The following is a 19,934-nucleotide window of genomic DNA, read 5'->3' as shown; positions in this document are numbered from 1 at the left end:
TATATTTTTGCAGACGAAAACGAAACGAAAACTAAAATAGAAGGCACTGATGGAGACTAAAACTATGACTAAATTGATTGACATTATCGTCAACGAATAAAGGACGAGACGAAAATAGACTGTGACGAAAATCAAATCAGCAGACGGGAGAGATGCGAGGAATGAGCAAAAGAACCGGCAAAACAGAACAGACTGCATGAGAGAAGAGAACCAATCAGAGCCTGACTTATTGAGACGTGAAGCGAAGGTTTTCAGTTTTTAAATGAGCTCCCGGGAAGACGGCATTCGAAGAGGTGATGTCTAAAAGAGCGACATAATGTTCACAGCTCACTTCACGTTTGACGACGAACAAAACAAAACAAAGCGTAAAGCACGCAGAGCGCTCATTCGTGGCAAGAACACAACCAATTTGAAAAGACATTTACAGACGAGCCACCCGGACATTTTCTCAAATGTAATTTCACAACGATGTTCTTTTGTTTATTGAGCTAAGCAAAATTGGAATAGTGCAGTGCGTAGATGTTGTAGCATTAAATATTACGAACTGAAAAGTACTGTAAAATAGCTCCTTCTTCAAATTAGATGAGAGCACAATACTAATACGTAATATCATGATAAATGCATTTGATTAATACTAATGTTTAGTATATTTTATAATGTTCTACTTGTTGACAATATCACAAATATTTCTATATTAGTCATGTGAAACATGAATGTTCACATCCTATCATTATACATACTAATCTAGCAATATTGTAGTATTTAAAACATACAATATTGCTAGACAAATGAATACCTTATAAAATCTTGTTACTTTTTTATCCACCTAGCTGCCAACTTATTAAATATTTACTTTAAATGTATGCACTTATTGTTCAGCTCAGCTGTAAGCTTTAAGGTCCTGGACCTAACGTTATTTTTCTTTTATTGATGGTCAATTGGCAGCTAGTTATTGTTTACATTATCATGACAGTGTTTGTTGCTGCATAAAAGCTTCTGAATCGAAATAAAGACACAGTTGTGTTGAAATAAAGTTGAATTTGTGTTTTATATATTTTGGTTAAGTTTGTTTCCTATACCAGCTGTAAAAAATTGTCTAGTAAATCTGTTATTGATTTTAGTCTTATTTTAGTCGACTAAAATACCAAGCAATTTTAGTCGACTAAAATACCAAGCAATTTTAGTCGACTAAAATAAGACTAAAATTAAAACAAATCAGATGACTAAAACTTGACTAAAACTAAAAAGAATTATAGTCAAAAGACTAAGACTAAAACTAAATTAAAATTTCGTGTCAAAATTAACACTGTTTGGAACCGATGTGTAATTTTCTGAAAACCTCTAGTTAAAATCTTAATTCTAATAGTGCCAAAAGGTGTGCAGTATAATCTAGTGTATTTGTAATTGGATTAGTTTTAGGAAATAATTAGTTGGTGGTCCTCAATAGAAAGGACAAGTGTATCTGCTAAGTGTATTGTATTCACTATTAAAGCCTGTAACAAATGATACGGTGGGTATCAGTGATGTTACAGTAAATTACCTTAAAATGTTCCACTATAGGCTACTACGACCACTAATGCTGTAGTCACAATGAAGAGCAGATTCGGTGGACAAAATGATGTTATAATTCACACGTGCATGTTTAGATTCAGACTTTATTAATATTATTTACATTAATTTAATAACCACGGTCAATTCAAGATTCCAATTTAGAACGTTGTCTCCACAGCACGTTTGTGTGCGTAAAACGCTTCTGTCGCTTTAAGAGCGAGATCAATCCGTGTACTGAAGCTGAAGAAGGATTACGACGGCTGAGTAGCTAATACTGTTTCAAATTACAATTTAAGAGGTAAGTAAATAATGTGACTGTGTTTAAAATATCACTTACTCAAAACAGCATTAATGTAAGCTCGGGACGCGGTACTGAATGTTCGGGAATCGATGCAGGTACCACTGCACCGCGTTAACCATCCTAATGACTGCATCACTCCAGAGCCTGAGATCATGGATAACACCGGCCCTTAATGCCCATTTGGTTGAACTCAACTATCTACATATAGATTGTTTATTTACGCTTGTTTGAATTGGCCTGTTATTTATGTCCGATTCTGTATCTGAAAATAAAGAAGACAATGGCCGTGTCTCAAAACCTAGCGCGATGCCTATCTAGACAGCATGGGCCCGAGCGGACTCGAAACGCGCTTGTGGTCCCTGAAATCCAGGTGGAAAACGCAATTGGTTTTTATATTTCCTTTTGGATCTGTTCTGATTAATATTTCTGGTATATTTAAGCTAATATTCTTTTAACGACATTATAATAAAAGCAGTATCCTACATGTATATACCAGATAGTATTGTGTTCTTTAGCACGAACCAGCAACAATATGGCAAAAACCGCTATTGTTCAATAAATTATGTAATTTATTAATTATTCAGGTCACATGTGACAGCCCCAGCTCCTTATCTCAGGTATAGTAATATATAATTCAGCTGGTGTGGTCACAGCTTACACAAAAATTGCCAAAGCATTTCTTATTTCCATTTAGTTTAACTTAATGTGCTAAAATAATTACAACTAAAACAAAACTGAAATAAAATCCATTAAAATTATAATCTAAAGACATTAAATAATAATAATAAAATGGGGGGAGGGGGTATTTGTATAATTAGGGCAGGAAAGCAGTCATGATGATTCAAGGATGATGTTTATATGATTCGTGATCTTCCTCCTACATACGTATGTGTAAACCTCTGAAGTGATGTCAAATGTTTTCGAAGACACATTGTAACAAGGTTATCATATCTCAACTGCTTCTATGTTCATTCATCTCCGCAGTTTTGCAGTTTGAGGTTGACCAGTCAGAAGTGGCCTTGATTTGGCTCATATTTGCCTGCCATGGCGCTGTCAAACACTGGACCGCAGGAGGACGGTCTCTGATATCAGCATGTATTTAGCGGACATTTTCTAAAGGCCTCAGGACTGACCTAAATCTAGGTAAGACCGCTGGATAGCACTTGACCATAAATGCCTAGTTGGGTCAATAAGCAAGGCTATATTTAGTTCTTTAAACTTATGAGGCCGGTGTGTTACATCTCTTATCTTACAAATTCAGAGTTTTCTCATGTGCGTAGGGGATCTCTAAAAGAAAAAAAAAAGAGATCCCATGTGGCATTCTGTCTGCTATAGTCAAACTGTAGTTGCCAAGGGTTACTGCATCATTTTCATAGTTATGACGTGTTGCCATCACACTCAGCGGGTGGTTTCTGATGGTTTGGGTGTTTCGTGAGAAAGTGTGAATAAATATGTGCATCTGGGGGCGGATTTATTTCTGGATGTTGGACATGCTGTCCCTTACTCACATGGGAGACTCCATAATTCATCAGTAGTGAATGCGTCATCATGTCCTGTGTAGGGTTGGACCAGCCATTCGTAATAAGCTCTTACTTAAATTAGAATGCTAAGTCCACACTAGAGGCTTAGTAAGTACTAGCTAGTTTGTTACAAAATCTATACATTATTTGGCTGTACCAGTTGTTGGTAAGGCAGGACATAGCTAGTAGTTCGAAAGCTCTCGGTAAAGTAATGCATAGTCGCATAATATGACATTTACCTTAATTTATTTAATAGAAGCCTTCAAATACGCGAGCAGAACTTGTTTATTAAATGCTGCGAATTTCACCTATTTTACCTTCATTCTAACTTGTTTTGCCCTAAACAACTAATGGTAAAAAATAAGTTTCCATTACAAACAATACTACTTAACCATGAATAATATTAGCCTATTGCTAAGCTATTGTCATATATTCAGAAACTGTAATTCAAATAAGTATCAAATAAATACCTAAACAGCGGGACATTGAGCACTTAGAACACATTCAGTTTATACAGCAATACTGCTTTTAAGGATTGTGTCTGAGGTTTGCTGCACTTGTACTGCAGCTCGCAGTGACTCAGCACAAGAGAGCAAAACGATGCTTCTGGAAAAGGCTCTTATAATGGACGGAAATGCCTTATCGCTAAGAAGCTGTGACCTTTTTGACAAGGAGTTGAGACTAAAGGAGATGAGACAGAGGATGGATGCTGGCATGTTTGGGAGACGAGACAGGGCTGCAATTAACTGGATTTAAGGCACTGCGTGCACTGATTCTTTCATCCAAAAGGGTCTCTGGAGCCTGCGCAGAGGTTCTGCAGCAGAAGACCCAGTTTCTCATGAGACTGCAACTATTGTTTCATCGAGGAATCAGATTACACACTGTATTCTCTACTTGAGCTTATAAAAGAGTTTGCTTTTGTAGCAGCTGATGGGATGAAGAAGAATCCAACACAAATATCTCACAGATTAGAGGAGACGCCTGACAGTTTACTGTGAAAACAGGACACATCCCGAGGGAATGCGGTTCACTCATACACACGCTGCCTGCAAACACTGCTTTCCATGTAGAAATGGCGGCGGGCTCAGACTATCAACGGCAATATGATGCAAAAGATGAGGTAAAAGATTAGGTTTTCTTTACACAGCAAAAAAAAAAAAAAAAAACTTGATGTCTAAATATCCTCAAAATCAGATAGGAACTGTGGAGGATAAGATTGTTTATTCTTAAAACAATAAGTCTTATCTGATGTGTGTGCAGCCGGACGGTGGAGACATGCAGTCTGAAGAGGGAACCGAGTGGCTCATGGAGCTGCTCACCGACGTGCAGCTCCAGCAGTACTTTATGCGTATTCGTGATGAGCTCAATGTCACACGTCTCTCACACTTTGACTATGTCAAAAATGAGGACCTTGAAAAGATTGGCATGGGCCGACCAGGTGAGTGGAGTTGCATGTGTGTGAGAGGAGTTTTGAATTTTTTTATTAATTGTTTAAATGTGTTTGTATTTATTTGGCCTTATATTAATTTACTGTACATTATATAATTGACATATTTATTATATTTAGTCCTTCTGGTGTTTTTTCTGCTTTCTCTGGCTGTGCAGGTCAAAGACGGCTATGGGAGGCAGTGAAAAGGAGAAGGGCCATGTGCAAAAGGAAGTCATGGATGAGCAAGGTATTGTGTGGATCCTGAAATTAAAAAATGCCAAAATGACTGATTGTGTAACAGATATTCAAGGGTTCCATCTAGTTTTATTTTCATGGACTTTGAGTTGGTTTCTAATTTGTTTAATTTTTCCCTTGTTTTAATTCCTCCTACCCATTCTTAGTTGTCAAGGTTTCTGACTGTAGGTAAAATTGACTTTGCTTTTGTCAAAAGGGGGCGCTACAAGGGCCGACATCTTTGTATGTGAATTTCATTAACTTTTTTAGCATGCAAAGAGCCACAAAAAACTCCCAGAAGAGTATTAATGTTTGATGCGTTACAATGGCAACACTATTTAAGATCAAGAATCCTTTCTCATTTTACATCAGCTAAGTCTTATTGACCTTATACTGATCAAGCTACAAGGGATTCGGGTAAATGCAAGTGGATGGTTTCTAAGCCGTTTGAGCATTTAAGTTTCATATAGATGTCAAGGGCTGAGTCAGGAATAATAAAGGTTTTCCTAGCAGTATCCAAGGCTCAGCCATGTAATAAGATCATTTCAAAGTTGTATAAGGGTTTTTTCCAAAATGTACCCGAAAATACTCTCTATATAAGGGATAAGTGGATAAGGGAAGGAGACTTAAATATTTCAAATGAAGACTGGGGCAGAATTTGTAGAGCACAGTGGCAATCCACAAGTTCAGCCACATGGAGAGAATTCTGTTGGAAAAACGTTATCAGGTTTTTCACTACACCATCACAGAAAAAACATCAAGGGAAGGGTACTAGCTGCTGGAGATCATGTGGGGAAATGGAAGCGAACCATTATCACATTTTTTGGGGGTGTCAGAAATTGAATCAATACTGGCATGAGATTAAAGGAGCTCTGACGGCTGTCTTTGGGGTAGAGATTGACTATACCTGTGAATTTTTATACTTGGGTAATATCCCCCCAGAGAGGTGGAACAGAAATGATAAGAAGTTATTATTAATTCTCTTAGCAGCTAGTAAAAAAGTAATTACCAGAAAATGGTTAAAACCAGAGTCACCCACGGTGAAGGAGTGGATTGATATAACACATAATATACATGTGATGGAAAAATTATCTTTCTCCTTAAGAGCATTAAGGGAAGACTTCCTACAAATATGGAGTAAATGGATTGACTACATTAAACCAGTACGCCCAGACCTCTTTTGAAAGGTTCAAATTTTTTTTTTTTTTTTTTTTCTCAATATTGGAATATGGCAATTTTTGGAATCTTCTGTAAGTAATAGCTCCCCATGTTTTATTGTATATAGTTATTGTTAAGAGGAGGAAACAAAGCACTGGTGACACTTGTAAAAACTTCTTTCCAGGCCTGAGAGAAGATACACTATATTGATAATTGTTTTTATGTGTATATGAGTATGGATGTACAGTATAGGTATATGTTTATTTTTCATTATTATTATTACTGTTTTAAATTTATATGTAATTGCATAAACTTTCAAGTGTCTTTGATTTAGGAATATATTGAAGGTTTGCTTTCTGTATTTCCCCTTGAAAATTGAAAATAAAAAATTACAAAAAAAAAAAGTTTCATATAGATGTCTGCCAGGTTTATAAAAGTTACTGTATGAGGAGCTACTGCATCTTTAAGGCAGAGGCAGGTGGAATCACCCTCAGCCGTAGTCTCTGTGCTTGGGCCAGCAGGTGTTCACTGGGAAGCGGCCTGACTCGGATTCCCAGACCCCAGGGGTGTTCCGCAGCTCATCCCCATCCTCAGTTCAACCAGACGGACAGCCAGCCAATCTCACCTGCATCATCAGTGACAGAGACCTCACGCTCTACGAGAAACTGGGAGATGGCTCTTTCGGAGTGGTGAAACGTGGAGAATGGCAGGCCCCGTCTGGAAGAGTGGTATGAAGAGAGGAAAATAAGTGTCTATAGTAATGGTGAGGTATCCATATGCAAAATAATATAATAGATAGCGTTTCTTCCTCTGCTGTAGCTGAGTGTGGCTGTGAAGTGCCTGAAGACAGACCTGTTGGAACAGGAAGAAGGTTTAGATGACTTCATAAGGGAGGTTAACGCCATGCATTCCCTGGACCACCACAATCTTATTCGTCTCTATGGTGTTGTCCTCACACACCCCATGAAGATGGTAATTGAAGTACTTAAAATGGCATTCTGGGGTTGCAAAAAATGTTTAAAATACAACTAATCCGCTTTTTTCAAGAACTTCTTTTAGAAACAACATATTACAGACTGTTTAAACACTAGTGTACAGGATGTTCCTTTTGTGTGATCTTTTTAAAGCACTTTATCCATTTTTTTTGTGTGTGTTTCAGGTGACAGAACTTGCCCCATTGGGTTCATTGTTAGACCGCTTGAGGAAGCGTCAGGGTCATATTTTGATATCAGTACTGTGCCATTACACCGTTCAGATCGCCTGTGGCATGGCGTACCTGGAGTCCCGACGATTCATTCACAGAGACCTGGCTGCACGCAACATCCTTTTAGCCTCCAACGACCTTATCAAAATTGGTGACTTTGGCCTAATGAGGGCCTTGCCTAAAAACGATGATCATTATGTGATGCAGGAGCATCACAAAGTCCCTTTTGCCTGGTGAGAAGAGTACTTTACCAACTTCTACTCTTTAATAATTCCCTGAGCCCATATCAAAGTGATCTGTGCTTTGCAGGTGTGCTCCAGAAAGCCTAAAGACCCGAACCTTCTCCCATGCCAGTGATACTTGGATGTTTGGAGTAACACTGTGGGAAATGTTCACTCATGGGCAGGAACCTTGGGTTGGACTCAATGGTAGCCAGGTACACCCTCATACCTGACCCTGAAATCGATTTTTTTTCTGTAAGTCTGTGTGACATTTGTATGTGTGTCCTTCTGTATAGATTCTCCATAAGATCGATAGGGAGGGAGAGAGGCTTATCAAACCAGAGGACTGTCCACAGGACATTTATAACGTCATGCTGCAGTGCTGGTCGCCCAAACCTGAAGACAGGCCAACATTTGTGTCCCTCAGGGACTTCCTTGTGGAGGTAAAATCTTAGATAGTAACAGCAGAGGGTGAATATCCTGAAGAGAACATGAATGTCAAAATATTTTTTTGTTGTTTTAATCAATGACATATTTCTAATTTGCTTTTAGACAATGCCCACTGACATGAGGGCGCTGCAGGACTTTGATGAGCCAGACAAACTTAAAATTCATGCTAACGACATCATCACCATAATTGAGGGAAGGTGAGGACTTATTTTGTCTCTTTGTTAGGTGTTAGATGTGGCTGTATTGTGTGGTCGCGGTCAACCTACAGTCCAGGAAAGGATATATATATACAGGTGCTGGTCATATAATTAGAATATCATCAAAAAGTTTATTTATTTTACTAATTCCATTCAAAAAGTGAAACTTGTATATTATATTTATTCATTACACACAGACTGATATATTTCAAATGGTTATGTCTTTTAATTTTGATGATAATAACTGACAACTAAGAAATATCCCAAATTCAGTATATCAGAAAATTAGAATATAACTTAAGACCAATACAAAGAAAGGATTTTTAAAAATCTAGGCCAACCTAAAAGTATGAACATGAAAAGTATGAGCATGTACAACACTCAATACTTAGTTGGGGCTCCTTTTGCCTGAATTACTGCAGCAATGCGGCGTGGCATGGAGTCGATCAGTCAGGTGTTATGAGAGCCCAGGTTGCTCTGATAGTGGCCTTCAGTTCTTCTGCATTCTTGGGTCTGGCATATCGCATCTTCCTCTTCAAAACACCCCATAGATTTTCTATGGGGCTAAGGTCATGCTAGTTTGCTGGCCAATTAAGAACAGGGATACCATGGCCGTTAAACCAGGTACTGGTAGCTTGGGCACTGTGTGCAGGTGCTTAGTCCTGTTGGAAAATTAAATATGCATCTCCATAAAGTTGGTCAGCAGCAGGAAGGATGAATTGCTCTAAAACTTCCTGGTAAACGGCTGCGTTGACCTTGGACCTAAGAAAACACAGTGGACCAACACCAGCAGATGACATGGCACCCCAAACCATCACTGACTGTGGAAACTTTACACTGGACCTCAAGCAGACTCTGGGACCCTGATTTCCAAAGGAAATGCTAAATTTACTTTCATCAGAGAACATAACTTTGGACCACTCAGCAGCAGTCCAGTCCTTTTTGAAGCGAGATGTTTCTGACACTGTCTGTTGTCCAAGAGTGGCTTGACTCAAGGAATGCGACAGCTGAAGCCCATGTCTCGCAACTCATCCAATGCCTCTTTTGCTAGTACCAAAACGTCGTTTTAAAGCTGGTAACGGAGGCTTGAGACGTTGATAGCATTCTAATGCAGTTAATAATGAAGTTATTAGAAAGAGAGCGAGAGCGACAGAGACACACGCGCACACACATACACACACACAGAGGGAGAGAGAGAGAGCTTGTGTGAATTAGGCAAACGAACCTATGTGTGTATCTAAACACTCTTCTGCTGCATTGCATCTAAACAGCGCTGTAACATCGCTAGTGAGAAATGTCATGTGTAGCCTTTAAGTTGCTACGCTATGCTAACAGATAATATCTTCAGGGCAATGCTCACAACACCTGGAACTACGTTCGGCGTGCGTTTCCCAGAAAATAATTGCACACCTCAGAACGTTTGTCAGCCAATCAGATTCAAGCATTCAACGACCCCATAGTATAAATGAATAAAATATACAAGTTTAACTTTTTGAATGGAATTAGTGAAATTTTTGATGATATTCTAATTATATGACCAGCACCTGTGTGTGTGTGTGTATATATATATATATATAAGAATGTCAGTATAAGAAAGTTAAGATAAATTCATAAAAAAATCGTATTCATAGTCATATTCAACTTGAAAATCATCATAAGATTAATTGCAATTATTTTTAATTTTTAAATCTACTTCTAAACCCGTTTTTCTGTGCTGCAGAGCAGAGAACTACTGGTGGAGGGGTCAGAACAGACAGACCCTGAAAGTAGGACAGTTCCCTAGGAATGTGGTGACCTCTGTGGCTGGTCTGTCTGCTCATGACATCAGCCGACCTCTCAAGCACAGTTTCATCCACACAGGCCATGGAGACACGGATCCACACCGTAGCTGGGGTGCCCCTGACAAGATTGATGAGTGAGATACCATGAACTTTTACGAGTGACCTCTTGTTAACAGCCTCTATTGAATTTTGATCTCTCAGGGAACAGACTGCTTTACTTATTTTCACCAATAGAGAGCAGCAGTATATTATTCTAAACTAGCGATTCTCAACCTTTTTGACATCTGGAAGGTTTGATATATATTAATTTACTATGATTCATTTCGCAATTTCAAATGTTTCAAGCACTAAATGATCTTCAATTAATAAAAACAATTATTGAGGGGAGAAATATTTTCTTATTTGTTATTTTATGTAAGAAATAATTTTCCATCCATTAGATTAGAAGTCCACCAGTGGGCCCCTGGCTCCCTTGTAGAGAACCACTAGACAACTGTATCTTGTGAAAGTATGTAGAAGTGGATTTTGCTATTTACCCAGTGTACCTTGTGTTCAGTCTGTACCTTGGTAATCCCATGGATCCACCAGATGTTCTTGGGATGGATTTAAATGCAACAAAGCCCACTAAACTTCCAAACCGGTCTAAAAGTAAGCAATCATTTGGTCTTGTTGTGTAGGGCAGTTCTGTTCTACTTCATATTCATCACATCTCTTTTTTACACTGCTTATCTTTTTTAATTTCTGATCTTTTCTGCTTCCACTGTTATGTCAGAACAACCTCCTCCTAGACCTCCTAAACCAGCCGTTCTTCTTAAGAGTAAGAACCATTTCTCTTCTTCACTGCAATCATGCTGCATCACAAAAACACATTTCTAAGTTTTGCCTGATGACTTGTTTCCAGAACCATTTTATGACTCTGTGCTGGATGACGATGATGATTTGATAGTGACAGGTGTGAAGAAGCTCTCTCTTAAGACCTCCACATACCTGGGTTTGCGTCTCCGCCCTTGGGAAAGCACTAGTCTGAGTGACCGCCTTAGCGAAGTCTCACTCATTGACTTTGGAGATGATAGCTTCAGCTCATCATCACCCTCCCCCATTACCGAGACCCCCAATCCCATCACAGCAAAGCCACCTGCATCCTACGCTGCTTCCATCTTGGATATGGCGCCACCGCAGAGCCCCATTCGAGCGCTGCCCAACCCCATGCACCCAACTCCAGTGGCGGATTGGGAAATGTGGCCCCTGCCTCCTCTTCCGGCCTACGACGATGTGGCCGTGGAGTGTGCAGAGCAAGAAGACATAGAAGTGAGCTCCATAAATGCAACCGTGTCACAGGAAGACAATATATCTCAGTCAGAAGATGATGTTAAAATTGATAGTAAACACAACATGGAGGACAATCTCTTTCTTCCAACCAAGCATGGTGAGGAAACCCACTCCTTTACACAATCAGCAGACATCTTTAAGGAGCTACAAAGGGAGGTGATGGTGAAGCTTCGGGTCCCTCCGGCTGGACGTTCCCTCCCTTCTTCACCCCTCCCGACTCCTTCAGCTCTCACCCCACACCGCCAGATCATCCTACCCTGCTCCTATGAGGACAAGCCTCAAATCCCTCCAAGAATCCCCATCCCACCCATGCGTCCATCTAAGCGGCCAGGGATATACGGCAGCAGTTTGTCAGTTTCCCTTGGAGACAATGAAGACAGGAGCCGATGTCCGCCTCAGATACCCCCGAGGGATCATGCTCTATCTCAACCCAACTCTCGGGCACCAAGCCCCATGGCGCCCCAAGGTGGCTCCCCTCAGCAAAGATCCAGCCTCTGTTGCGTTGGATCCTTGGGTTCCTGCCTGTCCCCATCGTCATATTCTTCCGCGCCATCCAGCTCCTCCGCCATGTCTTATACTTCGACGGCCACCACTACAAGTTCTCAGTACGGCTCTACTGAAGTGGCCCAGACTCCAGCTAAGAGTCCATGCATCGTTCCTATCGTGTACGGTGGTGTGAAGGCCAGCAGCACTCATTATTACTTGCTACCTGAGAAACCAGCATACCTGGACAAGTATGACAGGTTCTTAAAGGACTCTGAGGGAAATGTGGAGAAAAAAACAACCAATATGGCCACTGTGAGACCCATGGTTCAACAGCAAGTTAACAAGGCCAACACTTCGCCTAGCTACACCAGTGGGCCATCCAACAGTGGGACCTCTAATAGTCTGGCCTGGTCCAGCAGCACCCTAGCAGGTGCCTACAACCGTGTCACACTCCAACAAGTAAGCAGCTTATCACCATATGCTCTCACCATTGGCTACTCAATGATGTAATGGCATTCGAAGACGACTGATTGGGTGTTTCTGTAGGTGCAGGAAGCAGTACATGGAGTGACTGTGGAGGAATGTCAAACGGCCCTTCAGACACACGGCTGGAATGCTCAGGAGGCCGTGAAATATCTTAAGGTATTTGTGTGCTTCATTTCAGACTCAAAAGAGGGAAATTATTTTTTGATAATAAAAGAGCATTTTCATATATATTGATTCCTGATGTAGGTGGAGCAGTTGTTTCGACTGGGTTTGAAGGCTCGGCCTGAATGTGTGGAAGCTCTGGAGAGATGTAGCTGGAATCTAGAGCAAGCCAGCACCCAAATGCTGGACTCCTACGGTCCATCTAGACATAGGTAGTAAATGATGATTAAATGGATTGTTAAAACAAAATTTTTAATTCTGTGGAACATAAAATTGTAATTATGTCTCAGGGTTTTTTATTCATACAATGAAAATCAATAGGGTGCAGTGTTGGTTTGGACCCCATTGACTTTAATTGCATCGGGGGGGGAAAAAATTACTAAAACTAATTCTTCAATTTTTTGATGCACTTTACATAATCTCATTGACATCTCTCTGATTTGTGTCAGGATCTAATGGCTGGAAGTAGAAGAACAGAGCTAATCTCCATTCCACTGCAGCTAATGAGAATTGAGTTTCATCTACTGCTCATTGACTGTAGACCAGTAGATATTTGCAGGTCATTTGAATATTCATTGCTTTATTGTTTATAATCAATGCAAGACAAATGCAAAATTCACTTACTTGAAGTACAGCAGTGCAATGTGAACAGCTGAACCATGTACTTAAGACTGTGTGTTATATAAGTTTTAAAATAGAAAAAGTTTGCTTTTCACTGCATTATGTGACTTTTCAGCATTGAGCCTGTGAAATGTTTGTAGTTTATTTATTCAGAATATTTTTCTGCAGTGGCATAGGGAAGATCTGAAAATTGGAGACATAATGTGAATCTTATCAGCACAGCCAATGAATATTATGAGATGACAAGAGTTGTAATTTTTCTTTGCCACTGGTTTTATGTAAAGATATATATACAAGGGTATATTGTAGAGACACAATAAGCTTTTGAATGGATATATTGACCATTGAGGTGTTGTTACATTTACAGTTGTTAAGCTATTTTTCACAGGCAAAATCTGTAATTTTAATAGGAATCCACATGACCAGAAAGTTTGTATAATTGTGAATGTTTCCTCACAGATTTCACAGTGGGTTCAAGTTGGTCACTAGCAAATGACCAACAGAAAGCTGCTTTGTGTGAAAGTGACTTCTGCGTGAATTTCACAGAAACTTCGCTAATGTGACCGCAACTTTACGCTCCTGTTTTAGCATAATGCTCATACGTCTTTTAACTCTCATACATGATGTCGCATGCAGTTCACAGATGTTGTTCTTGCTTATTTAAACATTTACTAGTTTTCATTCATTTAATACTATTCAGTGGTGTTCACATTAGTCACAGTCATGGACTACGACTGTCATATTTTAAAATAATTTTTAGATGGTCTCAGGATGGTCTCTTAGCCAAAATATTCTGGGATGATAACGAGATACGTCAAAGACTTGTATAGTGAGGTAGATGTTAGAATACACCCATTTTCATGTGCCATGATGACTGCATACAACACTGCACCTAATGTTTTGTTAATTTATTAATTTCCTTGTTAGTTTGTTGGTCTTTATTGTATTTTTCATCACAAGACCACTTATGACATAATGTCATTAGGAAATCACCTTATCTGTTACATGAATGGAACTGAGTTACAGTTATTTCTTTTTTATGTGCATTTTTCTTCTGTCAGAACTGTATGTCTCGCACATTACATCAATCACACACAGACATCTGGCTAGGTAATTTGAGGCTTCTGCTCTGTGCTTGTGATTTTATCTGCCTCTTGTCCAGATGTTCAGTATTCTAATTATAGTTATATGTATTTTACCTGCACTGGTTTTGTGTTCATGGCTATGCAATTTGCTGTTGCGGATCATTTTTTGGAATATAGCCTGTGTCAGTGCTCACCTCATGTAGGTTGCATCCCACTTTTTATAAAGTGAATGGCAGAATGCTGGGCTTACTGTTAAAGCTTTATAAATGTTTGTTGTATAATTATCAATCTGTATTTTTGTATGAAGTAAATATTTAAAGCTGCTGTGAATAATGACTGTAATTTTCATTAGTTCACCACCCTTTTTGTGTTTAAACAATTATGGCAGCAATTCAACATCAAAAACTGTGAGAAGAATGTAACATCCTTTTTAAATCAAGCAGGTCTCATTGAGCCTGGAGGTAGAGTTGGAAATAAGGACCCACTGAGCCTTGTAATGGAGCTTTGAAGAGGATGTGCATTATAAATGTCTATGAGTCATTGCAAGCCTTACAGAACAACCACTCAATGACAGAACGTACAGGCCAAAGTGTTGTCTAAAGAATATGTTTCGGAGAAAATAAAATAAAATAAATCACTTTCAATAAATTGAAATGAACTTCAAATCATTTAACTTTATTTATTTTCTAAAATATATTATTTTACAAGCCATCAGACGTTTACAAGCCATCAAAAAATATCTGAATATTGAATATTTGACGATTTCTCTAAACATTTAGAACTTTTCCTCAAATTCACCATTAGATGTCAGTATTATGCTAAAGAATGAAACATTTCTTTGCTTTCGAAATTCCTCATTTTATATTTCATATTCCCCGACTCTTTTGAGTCATGAATTTATTTTCCATTACTATAAGCACATCTAGATCAAGCTTAAGAAATAACTCCAGTGCGAGAAACAATTCTGGTAAAATATATATATATCTTACTTTATATGTATTAATATAAGACTTATTATGTCATAAATATGGCTTAGTATGTTTTCTTTTATGTCATAATTGATTTACCAAAGCATTATTATTATTATTATTATTATTAGGTGGCAAAAACGTACTTTCATAGTTGTCTTCTAGCAATCAGGCATGTTAAAACATTTATTGTAACATAAGTCCATAACTCCACGGTGTGCATATTTGAATGATTTTAAAATATTTTTATCTTATAGCAGGGCTCTCTCTGGGCTTAAGTGCATTATTGCAAATTTTTATAGAGGCATATAAGTGACCACAGCTGCAAAAACAAGCCAGTATTATTTGACTATATATTATCATCAGTAATATTTACCAATAAATTACCTTCACCCTATTAAACTGAAAACACAAAAATGATCAAACAACAACCAAGCGGGGGCACGGACTGTCCTCTCATCTTCAATCAAAATTATATATCCGAAACTGTTCGTATTGGTATAGGCTTACTTGTTTTTATTAGCCCGTGATAATTAATAGATTACAAAAACATTGTAAAATAATTTTAATAATAATAAAAAAATCACCTTATAAAATAAAGCCATCGCACTCATCTATTACGTTACAAATCATTATACTTCAACTTATTAAAATATCTTATTTTACTGTAACTATCTGTTTCTGCTTCTTTATTATATTTATAGTGTGTGATTTATAAATATCCTACCTCACATATTTTGATTTAGGACGTCTGGTCACTTTATATCTTATTATCAGAATATAATGTAGGCCTAACTGTTAAGCCTATTATGAATATTAAAATACGCTGAACCATGTGTCCTGTATCATAGCTGCATGAATGACCTTTGCAGCAAAAAACCCGCGTCAAAATCAGTTAGATATTCCGTGAGGTATGATTAATCAAATGCGCTGACAGCTCAATGCACCTGCCAAACAGGTTACACTGAGTGGAGCTGGCGACCGATCCAAGATGGCGTCTCCGCGACTTCATGTTGAATGCGTTGAATGCTTTTACTGTCTATGGTTGAATGTGGCGTAGAGGGGGCGGAATCGGAATGATTGACAAATTACGCAATAATTATATCATTGCAATGATTGGCTACTGTGAGCACACAGCGTGTCACAGCGTACAGAGAGCATAAATGTAAAGAAACGAATTTGCTTGTCAGATTTTCCTAACGAGCTATTTTTAAATAAGACCCAAAAGACTGCAACTCGGGATTTTTTTTTCCACGCAATTTAACAAAAAATAAAAATAACTCAGGTTACAGGTGTTATTAGATGGCAAGAGTAAGACATGTTCTTACATTATTTAACCCCATAACTTGTCATGCTTAATGATGTCATTTATGGATTTCATTCCCGCCCTTAAATAATAAATGGCACTTATTCATTGGTCTGCTAAATCAATACTCATTCAGTAGTGAGATTGTGAAGGTGGGTAGGCTCTCAGCTTAATCAGTTTTTTTTTTTTTTTCTGTTTTAGGGGCTGATTGATTAATTGAATTTGTGTGGATTTGTTACACAGATACAGCTACAAACAAAAAAAAAAAAGTTTTATTCAAATTGGATTGGTAAGAGTTCATTTTTTTTCTGTATTGCAAACCAGTGCAAGTTAATATTACTTGAAGGTCAATCTTTTTGTGCTTTCCTCTTATTTCAATATATAGAAGCAAGTCATAAAGCCAATGAAAATTACAAAGTGTTTGTGAGAATGAGATTGATGTTGAGTTGTGACTTGTCACACTCATGCAGGTGTTAATAATACGCCAGAGTTTCATAATTAGAAGCTGCTGCTTACTCCTGCCAGTCCTGGAGGTGTTGGTGTGAATGTGTCTGTTTAGTTGAGGTGAACAAATTGGCAAAAACATCTGTGATTCTGAATGTGAATACATTCCTAACTTTGAAGTTTTCTCTGATTTTATTATCTTCGTTCCTTTCTTGCCACGTGTCTTGCAACCCATTTTCATGAGAAAACGTACAAGGTGGCGAATTCATATGAATTTGCATGATTTTATTTGATCGTTTATTTATTTGTTTATTTTTTTAAAGCAAGAAGCTTCTCCACTGTCCCCACCTTAAAATCTAACCATCAGTTTGGGAGTAAGCATACAAATTTGCTGCAGTTGTCCACCAATCTGAATACATGATGAGGCTATTTTTTTTCTGTATAGGGTGATTTACACTCTCAGCAACTCTTGGGATGCATGACGTAAATTCATACAGTTAACAAATCCATATTAGAGTAATTTCTTCCTTTTTTATTATAAAAATTTGCCAGTGTTTACTGATTTTTTGCTAATTAAATTGTGCAGGCTAATTTTTTTCACATTTAGATTACTTTTGCTGTCATCTAATGCTCACTTAAAGTTAGTTTTTAAAACTGTAAATTACACTTGTAGCAAATTACTAATGAAAATTATTAATTTCAGTTTTAGTGTTTTGATTAATGTATTTAGACCAGTGCATCTGACATTTTTATATGATTTCATTATTATATTGGACATCTTTATTTTTTGTGTTTCACGACATTGAAAATAATGATAATATTATGTAAATGTAAATCATTTATACATGTGTTGTGGACCCCAGGAAGTTTGCAGAAGCCGTCTTGCCCGAGTTGAGAATCACTGATTTAAACAAAGTTATGTAGAATTTTACTATTACCCATTTCTAGGTTTTTGGCTATAAAAATGAAAAAAATAAAAATATTATCTGCCAGAGTTTCTCTGTGACTCTAAACGATCCCCCTTTAAATCTTAAAATGTACATTTTGGGGGACATTTTCTTTTTATTTATTATTATTATATGTTAAGATTTTTTATATATATTATATATATTAATTATGTTTTTATTTACATTTGCGTGACAAACTGTTTTGGTATCTGTGTTGGGTCACCACTTGATGTCCTAAGTAAAGCCCTGAAGCACAACATGTTGAGAACAACCAATCTAGAATAAGGCATTAGAGTGGACTGTCCAATTAAAAATTTCCATTCTGTAATTTCTTTGTTTATTAAAACCCTGTGGCGCAAAAAGCTCAGACTGAATATATTGAAATGGCCCTGATGCATATGACTGTAATAATTCAACTCAGAATTGAATCACTAAAGGAGACCTAAGATGCTTCTTTAAACTCTTATCTAAAAATACCCACAACGGTCATGTAATATCCGATGATTCTTGTTCATGCTGAGATTAGACATTAGAAGTAATGCCACAGGTCAGATCCGGGTTTCCTGCAATCTGGCTTCTGCAAACCACTATCACAGAAACATCTCAGACAGCTGAGATTGGGATCAATAACACTCCTGTTGTAAACAAAGCTGCTGTGCTTCCCATTGCCCATGAGTTGCCCTGCTATATCAAGGCAGCTGGGGATACTTCAAACCTTTATATACAGGTTTTTTCATCATCCTCTAAATCTCAGAAGGAAGATGACACAGTTGGATAAACTAAAAGGTGTGCATCTGTAAAGGGCTTGTGTTTTTTATTTATTTATTTTTATTACCAAGAGATCTGAAAGTGCTGTCTGCATTGGTTGTTTGTCCATACAGGAAAAGGGGACATATTCCCAGTCTTATTGTCTCTTGTTTGCTGGAGCATTAAAAGCTGTGACTCATTGCCAGACCTGAGTATATCGATCCCATCACACTCAGATGATGTGTGGCTCTTCCCCGAGCACCAGAAAGGTTCATTCAGAAGTGTTGAATCAAAGGGCTAAAATGCATAATGCGTATATTCAAGGTTATTTGTGCAGACTGAACAATGCACTGAAATTAAAGTTAATTGCTTAAAAAAAAAAATCTGGACAAACAGTAGACTAAATATACATTTAAAAAAATATTAGGATTAAAAAAGCTTATTATTAATATTGTAATATTTTTCTTTTGTATAATATCATCCCATTTACAATGTAAACAAATGAGGATTATCTCATGAATTATACTTTTTGGCTCAGTCAGTTTTTCTGGATGTACATCAAAATACTAAAGATCTGTCTACTACTTTTATCATGACTTTATGTTTCTGTTTACCCATTGTTTCTGTTTTAGCCATTTTTTTAATTTCCAAAAATCTTTGGCAAATAATTTTGATGAGCCCCTAATTAAGTTTTATAAATGTTTTTTTTTAAATAAACAAGAAATGGAAGTCATTGCTCCATTGTAAACACATTTTTTAAACACAATGTTTTATTTACTATTTTATCCACCTTCACATTAGAGCCTTAATTATTGTCTTCTTAATTATAAACTTAATTATAAGCACACTGGTGCAAACAGTTGTACTGTTTACTGCACTTTCACATTCTTCTTGTTATTTATTTAGTGGTTAATGAGATGGAAGTCTTGCACATTCACAGAAAACAGCTTACTTCACTTTAAAAATAAGGTGAAGCATGTAATTTTTTGCATTGTATTTTTTATTTTTTTGCCCCATTGGTTAGCCAAAATGATGGCTCCGCCCCAAACTAACGGTATTGGTTTAGCCTATTGCTATGTTAGGCTGATCAGAATGTTGAAACAAATCTGAGAAATGTTTTTGATAGACTCCTTTTTGGAGAAGTCAAAAAAAAAAAATTATGCCGTCAAACCATTTCATGAATTTATGATGTAACATTTGCACACCAGACATTAACGTTAGAGGGAGGGACTAATGTGAGTCTGCAGGTGGCTCGTCTTAAGATAAGACCATGACTGTAGTTCAAACAGCTTCACATTTATCAATTC

The 19,934-nt window shown here is 37.6% G+C and overlaps 1 protein-coding gene across 4 annotated transcripts; it reads left to right on the top strand.

The window, feature by feature from the left end:
• The first annotated feature begins 1,720 nt into the window (after window positions 1–1,720).
• On the top strand, window positions 1,721–14,544 carry LOC113066174 (activated CDC42 kinase 1-like). Of its 4 annotated transcripts, none has more exons than XM_026237901.1 (17): window positions 1,721–1,849; window positions 2,837–2,995; window positions 4,633–4,810; window positions 4,978–5,048; window positions 6,694–6,921; window positions 7,013–7,165; window positions 7,353–7,630; window positions 7,707–7,833; window positions 7,915–8,061; window positions 8,171–8,265; window positions 9,986–10,180; window positions 10,603–10,694; window positions 10,819–10,863; window positions 10,948–12,320; window positions 12,408–12,503; window positions 12,594–12,721; window positions 12,959–14,544. In XM_026237901.1, exons 3-17 carry the CDS (start codon window positions 4,648–4,650, stop codon window positions 12,963–12,965), a joined length of 3,198 nt encoding a protein of 1,065 aa, XP_026093686.1. In that variant the 5' UTR covers window positions 1,721–1,849; window positions 2,837–2,995; window positions 4,633–4,647; the 3' UTR covers window positions 12,966–14,544. The 4 variants fall into 4 exon arrangements, 3 of the variants coding, with proteins under 3 accessions (XP_026093686.1, XP_026093685.1, XP_026093684.1); XR_003279137.1 differs by lacking the exons at window positions 1,721–1,849; window positions 2,837–2,995 and adding an exon at window positions 3,016–4,492 and having other exon boundaries at window positions 12,959–13,068; window positions 13,590–14,544; XM_026237900.1 differs by lacking the exons at window positions 1,721–1,849; window positions 2,837–2,995 and adding an exon at window positions 3,015–4,492 and having other exon boundaries at window positions 6,715–6,921.
• Window positions 14,545–19,934: the final 5,390 nt, after the last annotated feature.

The sequence above is a fragment of the Carassius auratus genome, chromosome 49 (assembly GCF_003368295.1).
Source record: "Carassius auratus strain Wakin chromosome 49, ASM336829v1, whole genome shotgun sequence".
Lineage (NCBI taxonomy): Eukaryota > Metazoa > Chordata > Actinopteri > Cypriniformes > Cyprinidae > Carassius > Carassius auratus.
This window is presented reverse-complemented; position numbering and strand designations above follow the sequence as displayed.

Bases quoted from the DNA above. Each gene is read 5' to 3' on its own strand.
- LOC113066174 (XM_026237899.1), top strand. From the start codon at position 4,445: ATGGCGGCGGGCTCAGACTATCAACGGCAATATGATGCAAAAGATGAG. The intron at 7,631-7,706 runs GTGAGAAGAGTA...TGTGCTTTGCAG, and splicing joins CACAAAGTCCCTTTTGCCTG to GTGTGCTCCAGAAAGCCTAA. The intron at 8,062-8,170 runs GTAAAATCTTAG...ATTTGCTTTTAG, and splicing joins TCAGGGACTTCCTTGTGGAG to ACAATGCCCACTGACATGAG.